The sequence below is a fragment of the Tribolium castaneum genome, chromosome 3 (assembly GCF_031307605.1).
Source record: "Tribolium castaneum strain GA2 chromosome 3, icTriCast1.1, whole genome shotgun sequence".
Taxonomy (NCBI): Eukaryota; Metazoa; Arthropoda; class Insecta; order Coleoptera; family Tenebrionidae; genus Tribolium; species Tribolium castaneum.
This window is the reverse complement of record NC_087396.1, coordinates 13,381,493-13,407,779: the sequence shown is the minus strand read 5'-3', so window position 1 is coordinate 13,407,779 and position 26,287 is coordinate 13,381,493. Positions and strand designations below refer to the sequence as shown.

The following is a 26,287-nucleotide window of genomic DNA, read 5'->3' as shown; positions in this document are numbered from 1 at the left end:
GATTTTACCGATTAACGGTCCGCAGAAAAGTCCTGGTGTAGTCATTTTTCTACAGTTTACGGTAAAGTGGGTTTTAAATAAGTAATTATTCTAATGTAATTAGTATATGTGGGCACAAAGAAAAGCAGCGCAAAGGCATTACAAAATTAAATAAGTCATTCGTTGTATGCATACGTGTACATAAGTACAAGTTATTTTAAAATGATTACCTATTAAAGAAACGGCAACTAAATTTTTCTTTAAGCGAAACAACTTAAACTTGAGCTTTGAGCTTTTAAAAAAAGGAAGATGTAAGGGAAAGCAGAAAAAAGCAAACAAAAAATTTTAAAATAAATATGCTCATACGTGAACACAGATTCTGACATATGAATCTGTTAATTAGTAAAACTGTGACATATTTTTTTATTATTTATATTTTTTCGTCTGTTAACTTAATAAACTTCTTTTTTCTTAAAATGATTGTACTATTTTAATTTTTCGGAAGCAACGTTCCGAAAATAGTTTTGCACAATAAAATTTGGTCCCAATAGAACTTTTAATCCCATTTATTATTTTTTGTTTACGTAAACTTTGATTAAATTTTCCAAATTTAATAAACAAACATCACATGTGCTCAACTAGTACCCCAAGGAATCGTAAAACAAATTGTTGTTCGTCTAGAGATTGGATCGGTGAAATTTGTAATAAAACACCCTCCAGCTTTCTAATAACAACTCAAATTATTTGCCGGGTCGCAAGGAGACACTTGATTAAATCATTAAAAACAACAAGTCCAGGTTTACTTTTTTTTTATTCGGAAAAAACGCAAAAGACAGAGGAAGGAAGAATTAATGTAAAAGAGAGAGATGAACACATGGGACAGCAGTCCCTAAAACTAGACCCACACTGGAACCTAATGTCCGTAGATGTGTGGTTTGTAAGACCCATCATCGTACAATTTCTCGTTGATGTCCGGGATCCATTGTCCCTCCAACCCAGAACCTGGCGCAATCAGCCCATGTCCCAGAAGCCCATGTCCGGCGACAAGCCCACCATGGCCAATGATACCAGCATGCCCGATAATCCCGGCATGGCCTACAACACCAACTCCGTGTCCTGCAACCAGAGCAGGAGCTGGTGCAACTCCGCCTCTGACTACCGTTCCTGCGGGTCCTGACAAGACAGCAGGAGCTCCCAAGCCGGTGACGGTTCCGGGAACACCATGGATGTCGTGGGCGATCACGACCCCATGGTGACCCAGAAGACCACTAGCGCTGGCGGCGGCAACGGTTACCAAGAGGATTACAGCGGTCTGAAAATGGTGGTGTTTACTGGACTTTGGGGTGGGTTACTTACCAAGGAGTTCATGGTTGTGTTCTAGCTGAGCAAGTGATAAAGATAGGGAATTGTTAGTGCATTTATAGTGTTGGTGGTAACCTTGCACACCCAGTGTTCCCTTTAGACGGTGTTATTGAACGGCAGGGGACGGTTAAGAAATAGTCATAAGCATCAATGATTTTTAAAAATTTTGGATTTTTGTGCCAAAATTACGAGACTGGGTTGATTTGAGTCAAAGGTTGGCCAAAAACGGGACTGTACCCTTGGTGCAATTATTTCAAATATTTCTAATAAAATGCAAAAAGTGAACGGACTTGCATTTTTCACACTCGATCAATGACATAATTACCGTCTGAAAGTCAATAAATTTCTTATAGCAACAAACCTACAAATTTATTGTATGACGTTGCATCATTTAAATGCAAAGTATAACTGAACCTGCAACTGGACTAGTGGTTTTTTCTTTTAATTTCATTATCATAATTTACTATAAAATGTGGGAAATTATTTCTGGTGTTCAAAGGTGGTCAAATATTTGTTAAACTACAAATTGCAACATGAACATCCGAACCTACTCATTGCGATGGGAATCAATTAACTAACAAGCCAAAGTGTTTGAACTACACTCAGCTTAATCAAAGGCTAAAAGCTGGCTGTAATGCCGAAAGATATTGTGAGAAATGTGGTGATCTAGGTCGGGGCACAAAGGATGGTCGGGTCTAGGCATATGAATGGAAAATACTCGTAAGACTAATCAAATACTATTCTTCCAAGTGAAGTTTTATCAAGTATCGAACAATCAAGAAAACTTTTGCTCAAAATTTTGTAAAAAGATAACATTCAAAAGGTTGTCCCTTTAATTTTTCGTCACAAAAATTCGAAACAAAATCTAAAAAAAAAAATTTGTATATTTTTTATAATTGTTATAACTCAACGCAACACAGTTGTGCCCGGTTATAACGAACTCAAAAAATAATGCATCAAAATCTGTTCGTTATATCCGAGGTTCGCTACAAGGGGTAAATTAAAAAAACTGTATTTTTAGCAGTTTTGTATACTGTGTGAATTATATAGTTGTCCAAATATTGTTAAGGTATGACAATAGAGCTCAAAAGTAAAAATAGTCAATAGTGCTTTAGCCGAATATTTTTTTCTGAAAGGTAGAGAGTTTTCGTCGGCGAATAAATTTAACACCAACAAGGATTTTAAACAAATCTGTTCTCTGAGCTTAGTTAAAATCACACTGAGTTACAATTGGGAGAAACAGCCACAGAAGAACAAGTCCTGCTTTAAAAAAATATAAAAATGTAAACATTTTTGCAGCTGTTTACCGATTTTTCCTTTCATTTCCTGCAAAAGCGTCTTTGCGGCAAGCAATTACTGCCGTCTTTATGTAAAGGTATAATTTGAAACTGTCTCGGACTTTATGTAGATATCCCAAGATTTATTACTCTATTTTCCATAGCAAAATAGATTCGCTAAACCCAACTGCTCGCTTAAATTACCAACGGCAATAAATCTTATATTGGCAAACTTAACGAGACAGCCATCTTTTTTAACACAAAAACGATCAACTTTCTAACAATTTATTCCATCCAACAAACAATTACGCATAAAGACCGGGCTTATACGAGCCATCGTCGTACAATTTTTCCGTCAAGTCGGGAACATATTGGCCCTCAAGTCCGGACCCGGCTGGAACAAGTCCGAGGGGAGAGGCACTCAGAGGAATTGGGGTGAGTTCGGGTTTGTAGGAGCCGTCGTCGTAGAGCTTTTCGGTGTGGTCAGGAATGTACTGGCCCTCGAGTCCCGAGCCGGCAGGAACGAGTAACCTGGCGAAAGGCGCCGCCACCAGGGCGCGGGCGGGAAGGAGAGGATGAGCAGGAAAGACTTCATTTCCAGCGGAAGCTGCGGCCACCACCGCAAGGACGACTACGAAACGCTAAAAATGCTTGGTGAAAGTGAAATAACGGTGCGGTTTCGACTTACGACTACGGTTGGATTCATGGCGTTGGGGTTTGGATTCGGGAGTGATACTGGAATTGGTTTACAGATTGTTTTATAGCGAGATGACAGCCTTGTACACGCCCAAATTGCACACAACTTGACATTAAGTTTCCGCATTAATGTACACATCCGAAATAATTCACAGCGGATTTGCATATTGACTGGTTCGGTCGCGGCTAGACCATAAATTATGGAAATGTACAATGCGTTTGTTTTAAGTTTTAAGTGTCGACGACATCATCGTGGCAATAATCACCCGATTAGACGTAAATTCACTTTGTTACAAGTTCTGTTTCATGTCAAACCTCAAGCTGGTTCTAATTCAACCAATAAAATTATGGAAATGATTCGAGTTCATTGTTCCTAAGCCTCAAATCGGCGAAGATGTGAGATACAACTAGCAGTCGTAATTCAATTTATGGATTATTTGCTGCGGCATCTCATAAATAACTGCATTTTCATTAAAATCTTTTGTAAGGCTGTCGGATTTATGATTCATTTTTCATCAATAGTGAGTGCCGGCGATTTCTCTAATTTTATTTTATCTATGCCGACGGGACAGAAAATTCCCGTCTTAAGCGACCCTGAACACCAAACACCTGTTACAGATATCATTGTAAAAAATATAAATACAATCAAAAATAGATTTAGGAAACTTGTCCGGAATCCAAGAGTTAATTTCATAATTAAAAGTCACTTAAAGTCGTTACAAGAAATTTAGCAACACTTCAACGAAACATATTAATGCAAGACATCAGGTAGTAATCCATAATTAGTTCGAGTGTAGTCTTGACCTCTAATTTATTACCTTTTACACAAAATGCACTAGAATTCGAGTTTCGTAAGAGTGTTGTTTAAAACTGTAAGCTTCCTTTATTGCCAGGAATAAATTCTAGTTATTAGGCTGTAAAAGAAAATTTTTGTTCTTATTTATTGTAAATAAATGCCTAAAGATGTAGTTTTTTGTGATTAATAAAGGTAAACTGAGTGCAACTAAGTGTTTGATTTAATATAAAAGACTAATCACATGTGCAATAAATGTCAAGGCAAATAAGTCGTGGATATCGTATAAATATGTGCGACACTAACTTAATTCTTGATTGCGTACAGATTCAATTAAAATTCTCCACCTCTGTATGTGAAAATGAAAAGAGCCGCAGAAGTTTGTTGAAATTTATTTCGTGAATAATATTATTAATAAAAAATTTGGTGGACTCTCTAGTGATTTCTGATTCAGTAAAACCTCTCTACAACGGATACCGATTAGGAATTTTAATTGTCCGTTTTAGAGAGGTGTCCACTAATAAGACTTTTTATTTTTTTGATTTTTGATTTTTTATTTATTATTATTTTTTATATTTTTTTAATTTTTTTGTTATTTTTTTAAAAGAGCAAATGTGTGTAACAGTAAAATAGAACATGAGAAGACCACAAAAGGTTATATTAGATGTGCTAATTTCTCAACCTAACACCATGCAAAATATTCGAGAAAAGCATTATTTATAGAACAAATTAATAATCTGCCCACCAAATATATTCAAATTTTAAACAGCAACAAAAATATTTTAAAATATATTTTACAAAAAAAATTCACTCATTCGAAGAATTCTTGAATAACTTAGGTGTATATTAAATAGATTAAATGTTTTTTATAGCTATAGGATTCTTTAAATTTTTTGACCATGTTTTTGTTTTTTGATCATAGCTAATTAAAAAAAAATTTATTTAAAAAATTTCTATTTTTCTTTAGTTTATCGTTTTTCTAAAAAATTTGCATACTTTCATCGATATTTAATCCTAAATTTTCAATATACAATTTTTCAACCATTTCTACTTAGCCCATGAAACAAATGTTCGTTTTTGCAACAAGACTCTTTTGGTCAGTCCGTTAAGAGCTAAATATAGTTAAAATGATGGTGTAACTGAGGATTTTTTCTCCGTGTCCGCTATACAGAGAGTCCGTTGTAGAGAGTTTTTTTTACATTATTTTTGAATGCAACTGTTACGTTCCTACGAAAATGTTCGTTATAAAGAGATGTTCGCTATGCGGAGGTGTCCGTTAAGGGAGGTTACACTGTAGTATTATACATTTTCTACAGTTTTAGTTTAGTATTTCTTTGTGTTAGAGTTTTTTTGTGAAATGTTTAATGCAAAATAAATATTGGTAACCTATAATAAACATAGGCTATTATAAGGTGTTTAACCTTATTTCGCTAAATATGTTGTTATTAGATAAAATCAAAAATTAATATTTTTAGTTAACAGCAATGTAGTAGAAATGCAGAAATATAACACTTTTCTAAATCAACTCGCAACAAAAAAGTTGGAGTTTTGTCGCGCTTTTGCCCCCAGACCAAAATCATGTAAAAAAAATGTCACCATTCAAAAAAACGAGTCGTATTGTAGAAAATAAATTATTTATTTTTCTATTGTAATCACAAAATTTTATTGTAAAACATTTGAAGAGTGGAAAGGTACACAGCAGGTTCAGCCTCTTTAGAATCCGTAGATGTGGGGTTTGTAGGAACCATCATCGTAGAATTTCTCGTTGATGTCTGGGATCCATTGTCCTTCGAGTCCATGACCGGCGGGGACGGCGGCGTAGGCGAGGGGAGCTCCGGCGACGATGCCATGGTGGGCGATGGGGGCGGCGTAAGCGTGGTGGAGTCCATGGTAGGCGAAGGGAGCATGGGCGAGACCAGATCGGACCACGGTTCCAGAGGGACCGGAGAGCACAGCAGCGCTGTCAACGGGGGCAACAATGCCGGCGTTGGCGGCAGCCACGGCTACGAGGAGGACAACGGCGCTCTAGAAGGGAAATTTGTTATTGATTCGTCCATTGAGAGGGTGTAGGCAGGAAACTTACCAAACAGTTCATTTTTGCGATACTTGGTGCTTGACTGAAGCTGAACAAGTGATACAGATTACCAAAATTTTCGAATTATATAGCCGAAAGTAACCTTGCCCACACCCACTCACGGTGGACGAGTGGTTCTTTCTAAAATGATTTTTAATTATGAGCGAGTTGACAAAAAATATTAAAATAAACTGAAACAGGTTAAAAATGTGGGTATTGCCCCTTCGGGCGCGGTCTTTATGTCCACCGGTACTTTTATTTTATTTATTTTGTTTTCTAACACACGTAATTAAGCATATCAAAGCAGGTAGTACAAAAGTAACAACCACTTACGTGCTCAATTGTATGTAAAAACTTTTAAAATAGTTAACGGTACCGTTAGTAAACATACGAGTTTAGTTGGAATTTTTGTTATGGAACATACAAATACTCTTGGACCCAACATGCTCAAAGGCAATTGAACATTGCCGGTAATTCTGTATATTCTGTTCCAAAAATAACCAACTTTATAAAAATAATTTTTTCTAGATTTATTTATGCACCCTATTACTTTTTAACTACTTCATACATTAAATTATATTTTTGCCAAAACAAGTCTTTTACATGCTACATATTTGCATTTTGTTGTTCTGTTTTCTATTTGCAATCTAAAACTAAAATCGAGATTAACAAAATAAGATAGATAGTAGAAATCAGTTTTGTCGAGGTATCTGAGCTTTAAATAGCCCACGGCACATTGTTTGTCGAATTGCATTCATATTATTACACTTCTAATTAGTATCTACTTAATTTCCAAATAACAGTACGTGTTTGCTCATTTTTTAGATTTAGGTATTTAACTAAATCATATTTTTGTAACTGATAAATATGTAAGCAATTTATGTGTGTACAGGAAATGAATAAAATGCACCCAAAGAAGTTAAAGTGTTATTTTAATTGCAAAAAAAAAATGAAATAGTTTTGTAATGTTAATGAACTCACTAAATTAACTACGTACTTTAACTTAATTGTGACCATTATATGTTTTAAGTTTTGGTTTGAAAAGTGCACTTGCAAACTTGATCTATGTATAAATGCATACCTTGTAAGATGTGATAAGTTAAAAAGAAAAGAATAAGTTACTTACCTTCGAAATTTCCACACTTGTAGAAGAAAGCAATCACAAAGAGATGCACTTTTCAACTGTAGTTAATAATTCACTTCCACGCTTTTTTGTAAGAACTAGGTAAATATATCTTATTAACTTAAAGCTCGAAGATAAAATCCATTATTTTCCTTTAGAATATTCCACACTAGACTTCTTTGGTTACTGTGTAAATTATTCATAAACGTATACTTGTACTTATGAGTAAATATTTTATTTGCACTATCGATTTATTTTCTGCATCTGCACTTCTTTACCAGCTGATAGATTTCGATAGCATAATTTTTCGTAAAAGTTCAAATAAAAAACTAATGTAACTAGAGAGAAAATAAAATGAAAGAGGTTTTCAGAATTCACAAAATTCTTTATTTACATCATAACATAAAATTAACTAGATCACGTGAACACCCTAGAACCCGTAGACATGGGGTTTGTAAGAACCATCATCGTACAATTTTTCGTTGATGTCTGGGATCCATTGGCCTTCAAGTCCAGAGCCGGCTGGCACGGAGAGTTCGAGCCCCAATTGGGCAGCTCTGTGCGAAACAACGGGAGCATGGGCTACGGCAAGAGGGGCGGCGTGGGCTACGGCAAGAGGGGCATGGTGGGCTACGGCAATGGGGGCATGGTGGGCTACGGCAATGGGGGCATGATGAGCCACGGCGAGAGGGGCGGCATGGGCGACAGCGAGACCGGAGCGGGTGATGGTGCCGGAGGGACCAGCAACAACAGCGGCGCTGTCGATGGGGGCGCCCAAATGCCCAGCAAGGAGGCCAGCGTTAGCGGCGGCTACAGCTACCAAGAAGACGGCAAGACCCTGGAATTTACATTGGTTTAATTTTGATTCTCATTAAAGTTTAAATTCTGGGCTTGCAATTGATGTAATTGTGCAGTACTTACCAAAGTGTTCATTGTGATAGTTACTTTAATGCTTGAAGTAAGCCAAAAAAGTGATACTGACACTTGAAATTATTTTCGTATTTATACCCGTGGTTGTAACCTTGTCCACACCCATTCGGTTGTAGTTCCTTAAAAATTATTGTGTATCGCAATCGCGAATAATATAAGAATTTAGGTGTCCGTGTATTGCGTGATGCAATGTTTTTGGACGAGAGGCTACTACAAATAACTTTTTCAAAAGATACAATTTTTTATTTAATTTTCTATTTCTATTTCACTTGCAGTAATAGTTTAATTTCCAAAAGTTTCATTAAATAAAACGCATTACTTTAATTTGAGTAAAAGTTTATTTAAAATCATTAATACCATTTTTAATGAGCGATGTTTTGCGCTGTAAACATTACTCATCACTAAACCTTCTATCTACCCAGCTTTCATTTAAATGATGCTCTAATCATATGTTAATGATAATGTTAATAATATTTATGTAAATGTAAAAATCCCAATTATTTCGTTGATTTATTGCTTCCTCTCTGTAATAATCCGAAACTGTATTAAATCACATTTACAAATTACTATTGTCAAAAAGATAGTTTGCAACAATAATTTACACAATTTTGCAGAGACAACTGCAAATTACAGAAAGTATTTCTCCTAAAATGTTTTAGTATAAAATTCCGAAATAGTATCTTAAAAGAAAGCTCCTTGAACGTGGCCTTAAAATCATAATTTATTATTTTGAAAGAATATAATAATTATATTATGTAAATTGGTATTAATGAGTAAATAATTAATACACATAGGTGTCATAAACTGTTTGTCTAAATAATGTGAACAAAATACCCTTTCCAAACATAAAATAAAACCAAAACTTTCAAAGAACGGTCGTCTTAAACTTACTCAAATAACACAAAGCTTCGTTAGACACATTTTGTTTCCAATTAACGTAACTTTCCCTAATTAAAAAAATGCGTACGTTCAGACAGGATATTCAGAATAAAAGTGCTATCATTAAAAAGCGTGGCGTAATTATATTTAAGTAGAATGGTAATAGTCTTTTAAATCGGCGAAGCAGTTTAAAAATTTCGCTGCAAAAGTTAGAGATCCTCCCTTTTCATCACAGACGTTTACACATCGCTCTATTACAACTGCAATGTAGGTTAGCATCCACAAATTCATCAAGTTGGGTTTCCACATTCCACTTAAAATAATCGTTTATTTGTAAAACGTCGAGACCACAGTATTGTATTCACAAATTAAATTTCTTATCAGAGAAGCGAAAATCTTTAGATTCAATTAAAAAGTTCACGACTGTGTTTTATACAGAATGTCTTTCCACAAAACAATTTAATTTTCGGCGTATATAAATGAACGTTTATTTTGAAATTAGAATAAACAATCCCTTTATTCAAATAAAGAGAGTCGACTAAAATCTGGTATTCAGACAAGCTTAATCACAGTTTGGGCTCCAGTCAGTTAGATTAAGGAATGTGGGGAAAAACTCGTACAAAAATATTTATTTCGAAAATTTATAGCACAAAATACACAATGAAAGGTACTGGTGGTTCCACCCTACCACCCATAAACGTGGGGTTTGTAGGAGCCATCGTCGTGCAATTTCTCGTTGACGTCCGGAATCCATTGTCCTTCGAGTCCAGATCCTGCGGGAACCGACAGCTCCAGGCCCAGTTGGGCGGCATGGTGGGGCACCAGCAAGGGGGCTGCAGCGACTACACCAACGCCGACGTGGCCCACGCCGATAGCGGCCGGCCCGGCGATGATCCCGTGCCCGGTCCTGGAGACAGTTCCCGAAGGACCTGCCAGGATGGCCGCACTGTCTACACCCCCATGCCCCAGGCCGATCAGGCTGGCGTGAGCTGCGGCAACGATGCCTACGAAGACGACTACGCACTAAAATGTTCACAAATTATCACCTGTCGTGACATTTCTTTTGTTAAATTATTTCGACAGTTGTGTCGATATCGTTAATTTGTGAGATCAGGTTTGAGACAAGGCCGGACTGAACGCACTGAAGTGACCTTTAGAATTGGGCGTTCTTCCTGGTTCTTGGGCGAGAGGACAACACCACTAACAATAAAAATACTTACGAGGGTTTTCATTGCGATAAGACGGTACACTAGAGATTGCAACTGAAGTAATGCATTTGCAATTGCAAGTTCTAATTGGTTTTATAGTGATCAATAACCTTGTCACACCCTTATGGGTCAATATGTATTGTTGCATGGGACATTTTCTTTCCGCGTGTATGCACATAAGTGCATTGGAAGGAAAATGGACAAGTGGTGAATGGTGCAATCGCAGACTAGAGGGAATCAGATTATGTTCACCGAAAATTTTAATTTGGAAACAAACCTATCATAATGAGCAATAAAATGCAGGACCTTGACGGATTAATTAATTTTTCTTTGGCAGCAATTGTGGTTAATTTACATAGAAAATATTTTACTTGGTGTGCCACAATAGAAATGGAGGAAATTAAAATCAGACAACTGTGTTCCGAGAATTGGTTACTATTGGACCACGTATGTGTTATAGTAAGAGCGGTATTCTGGTAGTGAACAAAAAATTCATTGATTTAATCATAAAGGACAATGAGTAACCAGTTTGCAAATGTTAGTTGTAATGAGATGTAAAATCAAAGTAACGGATTTGACGAGGACACAATTGACAAGTAATTATCGAAAAATAGGTAATTAGAAACGTTTTCCTTACCGAAACATTTTTTTAATTTTGTTTTCGCTGCCTGAACTACTTTATTATTTGTTGTGATACTGGTTAAAAATCAATAAACACAGAATTACAATCATTTATTTAAAAAACGAATTTTTGTAACAATTTTTGTAATTTTCAGTTATTTTTTTATGACAAATATTTCTTCGATATGTGATCAATGGTATTTGCGGTATTTATTTTAAATTTAAACTCTACCAACATGTTGACCTTAAAAGTGGGCAGGGCCGACTAAAAAATTATGATTTTATTGCATTCATTATTTTGATCAACACTACAATTATAATTTTTTATCATCAAAATAATTACCAAATTATTATAACGTAAATAATGCAAAAAACACAATTTTATATGACACGATGATTTGACTAAACATAAAATCAATATTGAAAACACAAAGTTGCAAATGTTTATCATTTTGCAAACACAACGTTCTTTCAAGTTGTGTAGAGCTGGAAATTATTTTGGACCTATTTATCATTTGTCAGTTTCAATTAGCATTTCTAGCTTCGCAACATTATTCAGTATTAAGCCTCTTACATGAAATTTGAAAACGGCTTGCATCAGAACCAAAATAAATGTAAATTATTTTCGCTCAGGCTGGGCCCGCTTATAAAAACGCACAGTTTTCTTAAACGCCATCAGTTACCCACCAAACGTAACGCAAAAACACTAGAAAAATGAACTCTTTTGTAAGTTCGAGTACATACTAATTATTCCTTTCGTTAATTTTAACTTTTAGGCTGTATTTTTCATGGCCGTTTTGGCTTGTGCCCACGCAGGGCTAATTGCCGCTCCTGCTGCCAGAATTTTGCAGGGGCCCAGCAGCAGTGCGACCGTTATCGGTCCTGATGGGAGCTCTATTTCCTCCATTGCCCCAGGAGGCACCGTTGTGGCCGATGCCCAGCCCGGTCTTGTAGCCGCTCCTGCTGTGGTTGCCAGATCGGCGGTCGTAGCTCCAGCTGCTTGGGCTGCTCCTGTTGTTGTCGCCGCTCCTGGTCTTGCCGCTCGTTCTTCAGTTCTGTCTGGATTGGGTGGCACTGTGATCGCTGGTCCTGCTGGCACTATCACGGCCTCCGGATCCCTCGCGGCTGCACCGTTAGCCGCTGCTTGGTTGTAATGATTTTGTTCGGAATTTTGCCAAAAATGCCAAATACGTATCTAGTTTTTTACGAATACTTATTGTACCTAGTAGAGTATGTGAAAATGTATAAAAAAATGTGATTTCTAAATAAATATTTTTTGTAACAAACAGTGTTTTTTTGCGTTGGATGTACCTATGTGAACCTAATATAATAAATAAATAATCAATAAATAAGTTATGCTAATGCAGTGTCAAATAAATTTCTTTAAATAAATAAACGTTTTTTTCTCTCTTGAATTACAATAAATCGTGTTTTTCAAAATTTGATTTACTTAAAATACGACTATTTCAGTCATTTAATCATTCAACATAATTAAGTTTTTAAATAATTGCTTGATTAAATTTTAACAGGTTCAAGAAACAGGCAACATTTTTTAAGAGTTCCTTAGTAAATGTTTTATTCATATATAGTAGAGTAAATAACTTACAAATTCCAAAGTTTCCTTCAACACCTACTCATATTTTTAAACATTTTCATTTAAATACTTTTGCCTTTTGCGTCACTAATTTGTTTGCTTGTAACTGATATTAACTGATATGTTTTGAATGTGTAAATAGCAATTATATTTTTTATGTTTAAAGAGTCCAAAGCAGTTTCCATAAAAGTAGATATGATCCAGACGATTAGGGCAAGAATGATTGATAGGTATAGGTTTAAATCAGAATTAAAGGTGGTTAATGTTTTATACACCTTAGCTTAAGTAATATTTTAGCATTCTATTTTCTATTTCTATTTTTTATTCTTATAGAATATTATTTATTCTAATAGAAGTACGAGTATTTATTGCTCGTCATACTCTCGCGTAAAGACAAATATAACTATACATTTTATATTTAAGTATGAGTTACAAAGCGAAAAAGCTCATTTCCAGGTGGAGGTGCAGGTTTGTTGGTGCGGGTGTAAAGCTTCGTTATTTATTCCATATTAGAAAAAATGGAATAATGTTTAAGTCACTACATGTTTTTGCTTCTTTTCTCATTTATTAATTTCAAAAAATTGGATTATTTTCTATTTTTCTTAAATTGTTTAGATAAATGGCGCTTTCATTTTATTTTAGACTGTGTAAAAAACTGCGATACCTACATAAGGAATTTATTTGTCTTGATAAGTAATTAACTACATTCATTAAGTTTTTATTTTGTCGAATTCAATAAAGAACTAAATACGGTTAACCTTCGCATAATTCGGGAACTAAATATGTCACATACACGTATAAATAAATCAAATTTAAGTAATATTTAAATGTGTACACATTTGCATAAAAAATAATTGTACCTCTCGAAACTTTGTTAAAACTTGCATAAGCGGAAGCGCTCTCAAGAATTTGATTGATTTTTTTGGACAAGGCTGTTGACTATAAAATACCTCCCCATCGTGGAAGCTGTACAGTTGTTCAGCACAAACCGAGCAATTAGCAACATGAACTCCTTCGTAAGTATTAATAAAAAATACAAAACCGGACAAAAATTAACAGTAATTTCAGGTTGTAGTCCTTCTTGCCGCTTTGGCCACCACTCAAGCTAGCGTAATCGCTAGTCATGCCAAAATCCTGCAAGGACCAAGCAGCAGAACCACCGTAATCGGAAACGACGGCAGCGCTATTTCGGCCATTGCCCCAGGAGGCTCTATCATCACCGAAGAACACCACGGTGTTGTCGCTCATGCCGCCCCCGCTGTTGTTGCCCACGCCGCCCCCGCTGTTGTTGCCCACGCCGCCCCTGCTGTAGTAGCCGCCCCCGCTGTTGTTGAAGCACGTGCCGTCCCCATTGCCCACTCCGTAGCCGTTGCCCACTCTGCCCCCGTTGCCGTTTCCCACTCTGAACACTCCATCGTCCACCACGCTCCTGTCGTAGCCCATGCCGCTCCTGCTGTTGTAGCTCACGCTCCTGCTGTGGTCGAAGCCCGCGCTGCTCCCATCGCCGTAGCCCACTCTGCCCCTGTTGCTGTAGCCCACTCTGCTCACTCCGTGGTTCACTCTGCCCCTGCTGTTGTAGCCCATGCTGCTCCTGCTGTGGTAGCTCATGCCGCTCCTGCTGTGGTAGCTCATGCCGCTCCTGCTGTAGTTGCCCACCATGGCGCTCACGCCGTTGCCGATTCCGCTATTGTCGGACCTTCCGGTAGTGTTGTTACCGGAAGAGCTCATGTTGCTCCTGCTGTCGCTGTAGCTCATGCTGCTCCTCTTGCTGTTGCTCATCATGCCGTTGCTCACCATGCTGTTGCTCATCACGCCCCAGTCCTTGCACATTCTGCTCATTCCGTTGTTGCACATTCCGTCCCAGTTGCCAGAGTTTGGTAATTTGAGCAAGTTTGGTCAGTAATCGGAGGTTTTCCCGTTAAATGGGAAACATCAAAGATTATCTAATTTTTATAATGACAAGCTTGTTAACCTGATGTTAATTTATGTTAAATTATTGTACTGAAACTGTGTATAAATGTGTAAAAATAAATTGTTACTGAGCATTATAAAATTCTGTCTATTTATTCCAATGCGCAAATATTTTTTTTATATTTTATTTATCAAAGGAAAAATATTAAATTACCAAAAACATATTTTTTATTTCAGTAAAATGTAATTTATTAATGTATTGAAATGTTATTAAAATGGTAAACAATTTGCCTCTAAATATAATTTTTTTTCTGCAATCATGGAAAACAGATGAACTTTAAATAGCAAATTTAATGTAACTACACATATTTTAAATAATTAGATTAAATATTTTGTAAAAAAAATACATTTTCTTGATTGCATACGAATTTCTTCAAATTTTTTTTACAATTTCTTACACAGTGACGATCTTATTTTACTAAACATTGGCGTTTGTAATTGAATTGTTTGTAATGAAAAGATATGGACTTTTTAAAACTGAACATAGGATTAATAATGTTCTCTGTATTATGTGATGTTCGGTAAAATTAAAACCTCACTGTGTCTACTTTAACAAATATTAATTAACTAAAAATGTTAAAATAAACAGCTAAAAAATTTTTTTTTGGACAAAACAAAATTTTAGCATCGCTTAGGTTAAATTTATTTAAGAAATAATAATTTTTGCATCGATTGTAGGTAATTCACTAATTAATTAATCTTAATTATAAGAAATTGGAAAAAAATGAAATAATTCACATTCACAGAAAAAAATAAAATATTTAGTAACAAACGTTGAGTATGCGTAATTTTATTAGTAAAAATATACGCGCTTTTTTGGCTGCTTTTCCTGTTCTTGAAAAGCCTTAGGCAAGCCAAAGATCTGTTTGAAAAAATCATGATTTAGTTTATTGGTTTAATTAATTGTTTAAACAATTGAGCAAAATATTTATTAGGTACATTATCAGCAGTAATATTGTTTCTATTTTTATTACAACACGAGATAATATGTCATAATTTTACCTCTAAGTAAAAAACATTTCAAAGACATTAATATCGAATTTCCATCGCACGCTTAAAAAATAATTAAGCAAATGAACCGTCACGTATTAAGACCAGAATCCCTATAAAAGCAAAAAACTACAGACGAAATTCATTCTATTCCAGAAACTTCCACAATCATCATGTACACCGTAAGTTTTTTAATTAAGAATCTCTACAGTTGATCAAATGTTTAAAATTTGCAGAAACTTTTCGCTCTCTTCGCCCTCTTGGCCGCTGCCAACGCAAGTGCAATCTTCTACCCTCAGACCAAAATCGCGGATGTTGCTGTCGCAAAAACCAGCATTGTTGGCCCTGCCGGTAACATTACCAAGGAAGAACACGTGCCAGTGATCACCCACGAGCCCGCTGCCTTCGTCGCCAACCCCGTATTCCGTTACCTCCAGCACCCCGTAGTTCTAGGAGGCGATGCTGTAGTTCACCAACACGAAGTCTCCGTTGTTCATCCCCCAGTCCTCCCTTTCCACCCCGTCGTCCACCATGAGGTGCCCGTGGTCCCAACTGTCCCACACAATGTCGTGCTGAAGACAATCCCACACACTCTCCCATACGCTGCCCCCTTCACATACACTCCTCACTTTTACAGCGTCGTTAATCCCATCAAGCTTGTAAAATAGATCAATTTTGTGACTGATTTCGGGTGTTTTAAATAAAAAATTAAGGGCAAGTTCTTGTGTCTTAATTAGCATTGACCATACCCTTCGCATTGAATCAAATTAATGATTTTTTTCAGTTTAATATGAATGAGTAATATTTGAAATGCCGTCACGCCCCGTTATGTTGTGCGATAATACCGGCCTTGTCTAATCAAATCTGTCGGTCAATAGCTTAACAATTCCTGCGTCTACTACAAGAGTTCCGTGTTTCTAAAACGTAATCAAACTTTATACGAAAAGGTAATTATTTATGGATCGAGAATTCTCTTAAGGCTAACTGACGTATAAATTTATAATAATCAACGTTATAAACAATGGAGGAGGTACAAAATCCTGCATTAATTATTAATTAATCTCCTTCTTTCTGCTTTGTGTTAACACGACGATTAAAAGATTAAAACAAAATATTTGAACAAATTTTGAAATGTAGGTGTGTTCCTAAGGGCATGCAGGAAAAATAAAATTGTTTATCTTACCACAAAACGATAAATCCTAAAGAAAATATCCAGATAAAATCTGTTCACGTTAGAGTTGCTGAAACTGAAAAATCTGATTTGTCGCAAACAGAGAAAGTGGGTTTATTGCCTGAGCTAAGAGTTTATACGTTATTTAAATTTTATTCCATGAAACTTTTTAAAGTTTTGCCAACTTTGGTAATACGCTGTTTTTACAGTGTAACATTCATCGCCATACAAAATGGAATTTTAATTTCAAAACACTAAACGACAATTCATTTAAAATTAATCACACGAGTTTGCGCATATAATTAAATAAAAAATCATGTTATTTGTCTATTTTAATTAAATAAACAAAGTAAATAAACAATATGTTGCGATCCTTCGTGTTTCAAAGTTTGAGTTGAAGAAAATTGCTTCAAAATTTATTTGTGGAATCAATCAATAACCAACCATTTTTGGTTTATTATTTTCGTCGTTATCAGTCCATCAGACAGTTGGATTCAGGGTCCTAAAAACCTAAGCATTCACGGATGCTGACCAAAAAGAAATTGGGCGTGTGTGTGTGCTCCAAGGTTGCCTCTAACTATATAAACGCGATTCAAAAATCTTTCGGCATCACTTGAACACTTCAAGAATCCCAACAAACACAATGAACACCTTCGTAAGTATAACAACAACAAAAAATCCAATTTTTATCTAATCAACTCAGGTCGTTGTCGCCGTCCTCGCCGCCTTGGCCTCCGCCAACGCCGGCTTGATCGCCGCCCCCTCGGCCAAGATCATCCAGGGGCCCAGCACCAAAACCACCGTCGTGGGCCCTGACGGCAGCGCCATTTCCGCCGTGGCTCCCGGAGGCACCATCGTCGCCGAAGACCACGCTGCTGTCGTTGCCCACTCTGCCCCCGTCGTCGCTCACGCCGCCTATGCCGCCCCCGTGGTGGCCCACACCGCTTACGCCGCCCCCGTCGTCGCTCACGGCTATGCCGCCCCCGTGGTCGCTCATGCCGCCTACGCTGCCCCAGCTGTGGCTTACGCCTCCCATGGGGTTGTTGCCCACAGCGCCGATACCGTCGTTGCCGGACCTTCTGGTACCATCGCCACCAGCAAAACCGTCGCCAGCCCAGCTGTTGTAGCTCACGCTGCTCCTCTTGTTTACGGACATCACGGACTTTACATTTAAATTATTTATTGAATTATCACTGTAGGCAATTTTATTAAAACGAAATAAAAAATCATAAAACACTTTGTCTGTTGTTGTTAGATAAGAAATTTATACAGATGCCAGGTTTATTAATTTACTTTCAATCACGAATCTTAAAATACACAGAAACTTTTTTGATTTTAAAGTCTGAAGGAATACTAATGACATTATTGTAGACGGTGGGTAATCAATACTGACAGAGTTTTTTGTTATGTAGTCAGAAAAACAGGCTTAGTATTGATTTTTTAAGAAAGCTTTACGAATAAGGTATAGGTATAATACGAAAAATCTTCTATATATTTTGTATAAAGTGCTTTTCTACATTTTCGTTTTAAAATATACTTACAGACGTATTTATTTTCAATAGCTGCGATGTTGGAAAAACTTTTTGGTTAATATAATTACATACTTTATTTTTTCATATAATACTTTTCTCTTTTTACTTGTTTTAATTGCTAACTCAAATTAGTGGGGAGCGTAACACAAGCTTCATAATGAAAATAATGAGTAAAGAAGCGTAAGTTTAGTTCTGAATTGTTTACAAAAAAGAGCTACATAGAAGGTTAAGAAAATTAAATACAAAAACATTTTCTTCCCAATATTATAATTACATTATTCAAATTAAATAATAATTACGAGCTCCTAATGCTAATGGACAGATTAGAATATTTTATACCACTATTTCAAAACGTTTAATGAGCAAATATTATTATTAATTAACACAATAGGCTTTCAGTGTTGTAGATAAATGGCTAATGTACTTTTCGATGAACTAATTAAATGATATAATCATGTAAACGTGATTTCAAACTAATTAATTAACTATTTGTGATTGTTATAATTCAGTACATCACTCTAAAATTCGGTTTAACAATAATGTTTCACAATCATTGAAAGACATGTAAAGCTTTGCAAAATAAAAAAAATTCGGTTTCCATTCTCCAAATATCCCATGGAAATGCTTCGGGAGAGAATAAATATCTTTCCTCCTTTGGTGTACAAATTGACTTCACAAATAGTGAATTTTAACCAAGTGTTTTTATGGTTTTAATTTCCTTACGAAAGCAGTATACTGCGGAGACAAGAAAAGCAGTGGAAACTACTATGTAGAAAATTAAGATGGAAGCTTGTATAAGTTTAACTAAAACTAAAATTTAAAAATGTTTGTTTATTTACTATATTTAGCAATAAAACTGAGTGTTTGACCTCCCACGCAATTACTATTAGATATTGTTCCTTGACATATCATAAAATAATTATTTATTACAAGAAGTGGTACACCTAGTGAAATTCTTAAGAGCGAAACATATGTCAGAGCAAACGACAACATAATTCACTGTTTACTTTATTTGACATTTTATTGCATACTTATTGGTTTCAACTTACTCGTAAATATAAATCGTTTTTAACGGAGGTTACAAAACTGTATGTAGTTATTGATAATTATTGGTGGATGACTGTCACAGTGCAATAAATATTGATTTCCACAAATCCCACACAGATCGACAATTCCAAGTGATTGAAATGTTGCAAAAGTGTTTGATTTTGATTTTCATTCAGTGCACGGCAACTAAATATTTTTCTAGATGCTTTTATTTGTCCAAAGTCTTGCAAAAAGCATTGGAACTTTATAAGTAACATATTTTTGCAAATATGTACAACAAAAATATTTACATTGCTGTAATAGAGAGTAATTTATCTTCACTTAAAAAGAATCAATTAATGATGATTATTCATTAAGCTCCCAACCTGTTTTAGAGTGGTAATAGTAGTAACAAATAACTAATTTGCATTTCCTGATACTCATCCTTATCTTAGGACCGTAGACTAAAAATCACTCATTTGCATCATGTATATAATTTTTGTAATTATTTGAAAATTGTTGTAAGTTTTCTGCAGATGATCATTTGGAAATAAAAAATTACGTGATCAAATATTAACGACCCAGGACCGCAATTATAAGTTCGATAAAAATCTAAAATCTGGTTTCAGTAATGACTGTTTAAAAATAATTATCTCAACTGCACGTATTAGGAAGATGTACATTTCTACCAAAACCTCTTATCTGATAAATCAAACTGAATCTGCATATTCATTTCATTGACCAAGGCGTATTTATCACACCGAATGCATCTACTTAATATCTGTTGTTTCACATTTAATTAAGACAAAATTTAAACAAAAAACCTGTACCTGTACGGAAACTTTAAGAAAATTGGGTGTGTGGCCAAGGCTGTGTTTGCGATATAAAAAGACAATCGTGTACCATAACGGCATCAGTTGATCAATCGACGATATTAAACAACCACCATGAAATCCTTCGTAAGTATACATAAGCCCATGAAGGACCAAAACTCAAATTGGCAATTTGCAGGCTGTTGTTGCCCTTTTCGCCCTTTTGGCTTGCGCCAACGCCCAGATCTTCTCCTCTGGTAAAATCCTCCAAGGCCCCAGCAGCAGATCCACGGTCGTTGGGCCCGATGGCAGCGCCATCCACTCCGAAGCCCCTGGTGGCACCGTTGTCGCCGAACACCACTCTGGAGTAGTTGCCCACACCGCCCCTGTTGTTGCCCATGCCCCAGTAATCGCACACACCGCCTATGCCGCCCCTGCCGTAGTCGCCCACCACGCACCCCTCGCCTATGCCCATCACGGCATCTACGCCCATCATGGTTATTACTTCTAATTTATTTTCTCGTAGTCGTGTCAATAAAACAATTTTGAAATATTCGAGTTTTTTATTATTTCACCATTACTTTGTAAACAGTTTTAAAATAAAAAAAAGAAAAGGGCGGTGTATTTTCACCGGAAAAGCCGGGGGTGGCGTAAGCTGCACGAGTAATAATCGGAGCACCGGCCGTATGTGCAATAATTCCTGGATGTTGATCGGTTACAATTCTGCCACGAGGGCAACAACCGAAAGAGCACTGCCATCTGGTCCAACAGTAGCTGTGGTGTTTGGTTTTAGTGTGTGGGGTGGTTTACACAAGTCAAAACACCAAAAAGGCCAACAACCTAAAATAATATAGACTTGCTCTCCGGTGAACGCTTCATTTAGTAAACAAGGGGTGAGAAAAATCGTAAGCGAAAATGAAACCTTGAACTTGTCGAAAGCAATTTCCCTGATTGGACCACCTCTGAATAAAATAGCAATAAAAACACACAATATTGTGTTCTCTCCCAACTCGCTATTTGCTATTAAACACTCGTAAATCAGCAAAAACCGTAAAAGGAGGTGCTCGCTGAAAATTATTTTTGCACAGTTGGAAATGTCCAGTCAAGAAATGCAGGAAATTGAAAACAACTGGCCCTGAACTTCGCATGACCACACCTCCGAAATATAGCCTGACACAATAAAAGCCACGGTAATTAAAATGCATGCAATAACTCTCGTTCGCACCGATAAAATTTGTGCAGAATTAATTCACAAAGAAAGATACTAGCGTTTTTGACACGCAAATATTTTAACCGTGTCATTATTCAAATGTGTTTCATTAAATCAGAATTCAATTTTCCGAATAAAATTCTAACACAAGCGAATTAGCTTGTTTTAAAACAAATACTGTTCTATTAGAATTTACATAATTATCAAGACGGTGTCTTTCATTGATTACAACCGTAATTACAATGGGCGGTAATTCCTTACAAGATTATCTCCCCATTTCTTATGCAAATGCTTGTCGGAGGCTTGTTCTCTAGTGTCTTCGGATTTACTTAATCCCACCTCTTTAAATCTATTAAAGTCATAATGTATGACTGTATGTTTTTGTCCTTCAAATAACGTCGTGGTGAAATGTGGAAGGCGTTGTCTACTTGTATTACCTGTTTTTTAGGTGTTCTTATCTCCTGTAATGACAGTCCAGTTCTCATTGTCAGAGAATATTCCAGTTAATTGTGTTCTAACTGGATTACCACACTCACCTGCCAATTTTCATTCCAAAAAAATGCGCGCATTTTCCCTAATGATGTTAGGAAAAACCGACCGCGCGAGAAATTTCCGAGAGGGCTGTCAAGCAGCCCCAAAACTACACCTCATTTCACCAATTCCCGACTGAAAAGCCGAAATATTAGTTTTTGTGCAGCAATTTCCCCGGCGTAATGATTCTGCAAGGCCGAAACGTATTGGCATTTCCTTATCAGATTTCAAGTTCGGTAGACGTTTCCAGTGTCCTTTTTCGTCTGGAACGTCTATTGTGTTTATATATTTTTTGTTTCACATCGCTCCCCGATTGGTGGTTTCTTTGATAACCTTCGCCAATCGCACTGTTTTATCATCCCGAAATTGTAAGTTTCAAGTAGACGGACGTCGTTCGGGAAAATTGTATTATTCCAGATAAGCCGTGGCTCAAAATAACCACATAATTGTTGCCATCAATGGCAGACGGGTGTTATAAACTTCGGAGATAATCATTCGAGGATCATTTGTTTTGTTATTGGCGTCCTGGAATATTTGCCCGGAGTTGACTCCAACGGAAAGTTTAAAAACTACCAAAGAAACTTTGCGAATATGTATTTACCGTGTTTTTCATTTTCCAGACGTCGCAAAGAGCTCGCGAATCAATTACATCTGTCGGGGAAAATAATCCCAGTTTCAAGTACCTTTGAATTTGTTAATTAATGCCCACACGATCGCAGACACAATACGCATGTTTCAGGTACACCACAGCAAAAGCCTTTGGTGGGTATACAAGTGTGTAAATTACGGCGCTATTCAAAGCACAGTTGATGAAAAGCTCCAAGACATAAGGATCTCTCCTCCGAGGCTTAACACACACTGCCACAAAAATACATTTCACAAAAAACCGTATTTAATAAATTTGTATTCTCCGTGGCGAACCACGAACCAAAGACAAATTAAAACCGTTGAGATAACGACCCTTGAATGGGGATTTACATCCGCATCATGGAACAACATCGTTAGAAAGCTGCATGTATTTTCAAAACAAGCAGTAGATATCCACATATACAACATTAATTTTATTGTAGACAACTTGAAAATGCGTAATTGGATTTGCAAATGTTGAAATTCAATTAGCAGCAGCATCTATTCATTAGATTATTTTGCATTATAAATAGAATTTGCATATTGTCCTTTAATAAAGTTTTAGGAGAAGACTCGTTAGCAATTTCACAATTAGGAAAGTTGGCTCGTTGGTCCGTGTTAGTTTAGTAAAGCAAAGAAAATTTCACACTTTCTGTTAAGTCATCGTTTCCTGGGAAAACCGTGTCTGCATTTTCACTGCTTCTTGCCGAAACGCGTATGAAAAATTATGTTACGTTTTAATTTCAAATAAAATGACATATTTTTACAACCCAAATTCGTTAATGCGGCTATTAGGAAAAAACCCAAAGAGGTCAAACGACGATTAATAAAAAATAGTTTATATGAGAATCGGAAGAACCGTAAAATACTCGTATTTTATATTTTTGTCGATAAAACGATCCACATTCTTCCAATGCGTTGTTTACACTATGGCCACTAGGGTCCTTCCCAGGATTATTTACTTAGAGTAAAGAGAAAGATGGTAGTAAAGATGCTGACTTCAATTTTAACAAATGCGTTTAGACGACCTTTCATAGTAACAAAGCTATTGACCCTTGGTTCATATTGATTGGATTCATAAAATAATAACCACAGAGCGTTTAACAATCGGGCCAAGAATATAAGTCCAGGCCTCTCAACCATTTGCTAAATTTTAATCATCAACTTTAACAAAAACATCTCGTTAAGATGTTTAGCAAGATTCAATTAGAACTTTCTAAACGTTATAATAATCCGCCAGTGTAGACAGAAAGCAACCATCCATAAACTAAAGAAATTTTCCAAGAAAACAAATTCGCTATACGTATTTTAAACAAATTTGTTTGACGAAAGTTTTAAAATCATTTAGAGGAAAGTTTCTGCATCGAAGTTGTTTTATATGAAGCAGAAATGATCAAAACTGTGTTTGCACGGTTGTTAAATTTCACACAAACAAAGTTTCAAACTACAGCAGTACGCAATACCTAAATAAGTATTAAACAGCAAAATAAAAGAACCTTTTATGAAATAATAAATACAGACAAGTGTAGAATAAATTTGTAGATGTGGCTGGCAGTTCGTAATAAAAGTTTACGTTTACCATCAGTACAAAATAAACTCAAAGACATTTGCTTAGGAATGCAGCTTTCAAAATCACAGTAAACAAATTTACAGCTTTCCCCTAAAAAATCAAACAAATCGGCGTCTGAATTGTACTGCAATAGTACAAATATTGGCGCTTGTTTCTGCAACATAATTTGTTTATTTACAACTGGTGAAAAACTGTGCTTATTCAATATCGGCAACTTTCGCTACTAAACTTTGCTTTAAGCTACAACAAACTCCTGAAATCCTATTTAGGAACCCCAAATATTGTAAACTTTCTCCCTGGTTTTAGTCGTGTAAAACATCTTAATAAGTTGTAATTATAATGATCTGCTCTTGTCAAATTTGGAAAAATCTGGGTTTAAAAATAAAGCTAATTGTTGGGTACATTTTCAGGCAGAAACAAACGGGAATTAACATTCTGCGGCGTTCTTGTAGTAATTAGTATCCGCTTTTCATGCAGCTGTTACAACACCACTAATTAACGTCACCATCACAGCTAAGCCAGCAAAATGACCTACCTGCATGTTGCATATTTTATATCTGACATGGTCGCCTCGACAGGATCCTGGTTTGCAGGTCCTTAATTGGTGCGAGACACCCCCATCGCACGATCTCGAGCACGCAGACCACTCAGACCAGGAAGACCAGCCTCCGGATCTGCCGTCGACTTCTTGCAGCTGCGAGGATAATTCCTGCAAAAATGTTTGTGCTTGTTAACAATCGATATGCTCGTGTTGGAGTGATTCATAAAGACTTCCTACTTAACATCATTAATTCTGCAGAGTAAGGGCATTAAGATGTTCTTTGTTTTAGAATTCTCTTATTCCTCAGCATCCACTCTCCGCCCCCCGCCCATTTGTTCGACGGAGGCACTTCCGATATTAATTGGCAACATTTTTCTTAGGCCAGCTATGAAGGCTTTTAATTAACGGCCTCGTTCTTATCAGAAACGAAACGACATGAGTGCTGTTAGATCTGGTTTTGGTTAATACAGTGGTGTGGCTAAAAAGTGAGGTCGATAAAACAGAGCTACTAGAGATTGAGATTCTCCGTTAAGACTAATAACAGGCTGGAGCTTTACGGATGAATAATGCATTGTTGATTCTTAGAAGCGCCACGGGATTGCAGACTTGCAAATAGGACTTTATCCACAAATTACAATAAATTACGCGTTACCAAAATCAGAAAATATGAAAATCCTCTTGTAGAGTTTCCGGAAACCGATGTTTCTTTGTCAATTATTTCAAGGAGATTTTCGATAGATTATTCCGTTCCCCCAGACTTGGATTCGCATTATTCCAGCCGCGTTTTTTGCCGACAAAGTTTTGGACCCGAATTTGACTAAATGTTCAAGAATAGTTTGTACATTTTCATGTGTGCACAACTTCAGAAACACCAGCCTGACATTAATTTTACGACACTCATAAGTAAATATCTGCCGTTCCAGACGGCCATAACATCAGAGTTTGCCGAGTTTAAATAAAAAACCAGAAGCATAAAACATGATTAAATAAGAAAAGTTGGTGAAACATGGCATTATGCTGAAGGATGCGCGATTATGGCTTGTTTTAAAATTCAGTTTCATCTGCCTTTTTATGGGATTCTAAAAATATCGATTAACCCCTGAATATCGGATTATAAAACCTGTGCGTTGTCACACATAATAAGAATCCGCCTTTATTACCTTTACACACTTTCCTTTAAGACTGCTTCAGTCATTAATTTCCCTATTATATTGAACGCCCAACTTCGAGCTTCACCAATTTATTGAAGAGCTTTGTTTCATATTGAAAACTAAAACTATCACACGTCTATTCTAAAACACAAAGAGTTTTGATTAATGGTGCCAAGCCAGTAATTCGTAGAGTTAGAAAAATAGTTAAAATAAGGAGGAATGACATGTCGAAAGTTGTTTTCAATCTGTAGGTGTTTCGCGATTTCATGTTGTGCAAGTGGAATTGAGTTAAGAAAATACGTTTGGTAAATGACTCTATCGCGTTTTTAAAATTGCCCATTAGTGGTTGTTGATAAGATCTTTACCTGTTCGGAATCATCGTCTGTTGTTATAGGAACTTCCACAGGAACTTCTGCTATTGTTAAGTTGTTTTCTGCACCACCTGATGACATGAAACACGTTATCTGAAACAAGTAATTGAATGTAAATAACAAAATAAATCCCAGAAGCAAATAGAAAAGCAAAATTACAACAGCGGCTCAATTATCCGGAATAACGAGGAAACAGGAGAGAACCTATTACAGTTAAACCAAAAAGTTTACTATTTATTCGATTGGTT

At 36.3% G+C, this 26,287-nt stretch overlaps 10 protein-coding genes across 13 annotated transcripts in view; 4 read left to right on the top strand and 6 right to left on the bottom strand.

Moving 5' to 3' along the window:
* The window catches only part of nolo (no long nerve cord), a 107,896-nt gene that overhangs the window by 24,489 nt on the left and 57,120 nt on the right, over nt 1–26,287 (bottom strand). For all 4 annotated transcript variants that reach the window (XM_015981848.2, XM_064355810.1, XM_015981850.2 and 1 more), the window contains exons 3-4: nt 26,034–26,132; nt 24,512–24,685 (exon numbers count right to left, since the gene is read on the bottom strand). In XM_015981848.2, coding sequence (XP_015837334.1) covers nt 24,512–24,685; nt 26,034–26,132 — 273 coding nt within the window. The remainder of the gene's footprint in view (nt 1–24,511; nt 24,686–26,033; nt 26,133–26,287) is intronic.
* On the bottom strand, nt 772–1,454 carry LOC103313692 (ADFb like protein). Its single transcript, XM_008197639.3, has 2 exons — nt 1,336–1,454; nt 772–1,291 (listed from the first exon to the last, which is right to left on the bottom strand). Exons 1-2 carry the CDS (start codon nt 1,345–1,347, stop codon nt 893–895), a joined length of 411 nt encoding a protein of 136 aa, XP_008195861.1. The 5' UTR covers nt 1,348–1,454; the 3' UTR covers nt 772–892.
* On the bottom strand, nt 2,890–3,448 carry LOC103313693 (uncharacterized). Its single transcript, XM_008197640.3, has 2 exons — nt 3,307–3,448; nt 2,890–3,259 (listed from the first exon to the last, which is right to left on the bottom strand). Exons 1-2 carry the CDS (start codon nt 3,439–3,441, stop codon nt 2,924–2,926), a joined length of 471 nt encoding a protein of 156 aa, XP_008195862.3. The 5' UTR covers nt 3,442–3,448; the 3' UTR covers nt 2,890–2,923.
* LOC100141528 (anti-diruetic peptide) lies at nt 5,725–6,230 on the bottom strand. The gene is made up of 2 exons (NM_001170831.1): nt 6,191–6,230; nt 5,725–6,132 (listed from the first exon to the last, which is right to left on the bottom strand). Exons 1-2 carry the CDS (start codon nt 6,200–6,202, stop codon nt 5,821–5,823), a joined length of 324 nt encoding a protein of 107 aa, NP_001164302.1. The 5' UTR covers nt 6,203–6,230; the 3' UTR covers nt 5,725–5,820.
* Nucleotides 7,669–8,266, bottom strand: LOC662321 (ADFb like protein). The gene is made up of 2 exons (NM_001170832.1): nt 8,226–8,266; nt 7,669–8,142 (listed from the first exon to the last, which is right to left on the bottom strand). The coding sequence occupies exons 1-2, from the start codon at nt 8,235–8,237 to the stop codon at nt 7,735–7,737; spliced, it is 420 nt and encodes a 139-aa protein (NP_001164303.1). The 5' UTR covers nt 8,238–8,266; the 3' UTR covers nt 7,669–7,734.
* LOC103313694 (ADFb like protein) lies at nt 9,728–10,487 on the bottom strand. The gene is made up of 2 exons (XM_008197641.3): nt 10,334–10,487; nt 9,728–10,136 (listed from the first exon to the last, which is right to left on the bottom strand). Exons 1-2 carry the CDS (start codon nt 10,343–10,345, stop codon nt 9,798–9,800), a joined length of 351 nt encoding a protein of 116 aa, XP_008195863.1. The 5' UTR covers nt 10,346–10,487; the 3' UTR covers nt 9,728–9,797.
* LOC107398282 (uncharacterized) lies at nt 11,563–12,228 on the top strand. Its single transcript, XM_015981855.1, has 2 exons — nt 11,563–11,668; nt 11,719–12,228. Exons 1-2 carry the CDS (start codon nt 11,657–11,659, stop codon nt 12,094–12,096), a joined length of 390 nt encoding a protein of 129 aa, XP_015837341.1. The 5' UTR covers nt 11,563–11,656; the 3' UTR covers nt 12,097–12,228.
* Nucleotides 13,459–14,589, top strand: LOC103313695 (cuticle protein 16.5). The gene is made up of 2 exons (XM_008197642.3): nt 13,459–13,552; nt 13,605–14,589. The coding sequence occupies exons 1-2, from the start codon at nt 13,541–13,543 to the stop codon at nt 14,415–14,417; spliced, it is 825 nt and encodes a 274-aa protein (XP_008195864.1). The 5' UTR covers nt 13,459–13,540; the 3' UTR covers nt 14,418–14,589.
* Nucleotides 15,603–16,215, top strand: LOC103313696 (hypothetical protein). The gene is made up of 2 exons (XM_008197643.3): nt 15,603–15,679; nt 15,734–16,215. Exons 1-2 carry the CDS (start codon nt 15,671–15,673, stop codon nt 16,163–16,165), a joined length of 441 nt encoding a protein of 146 aa, XP_008195865.1. The 5' UTR covers nt 15,603–15,670; the 3' UTR covers nt 16,166–16,215.
* LOC662285 (larval/pupal cuticle protein H1C) lies at nt 17,166–20,591 on the top strand. Its single transcript, XM_970788.5, has 4 exons — nt 17,166–17,323; nt 17,372–17,839; nt 20,165–20,185; nt 20,238–20,591. Exons 1-4 carry the CDS (start codon nt 17,312–17,314, stop codon nt 20,547–20,549), a joined length of 813 nt encoding a protein of 270 aa, XP_975881.2. The 5' UTR covers nt 17,166–17,311; the 3' UTR covers nt 20,550–20,591.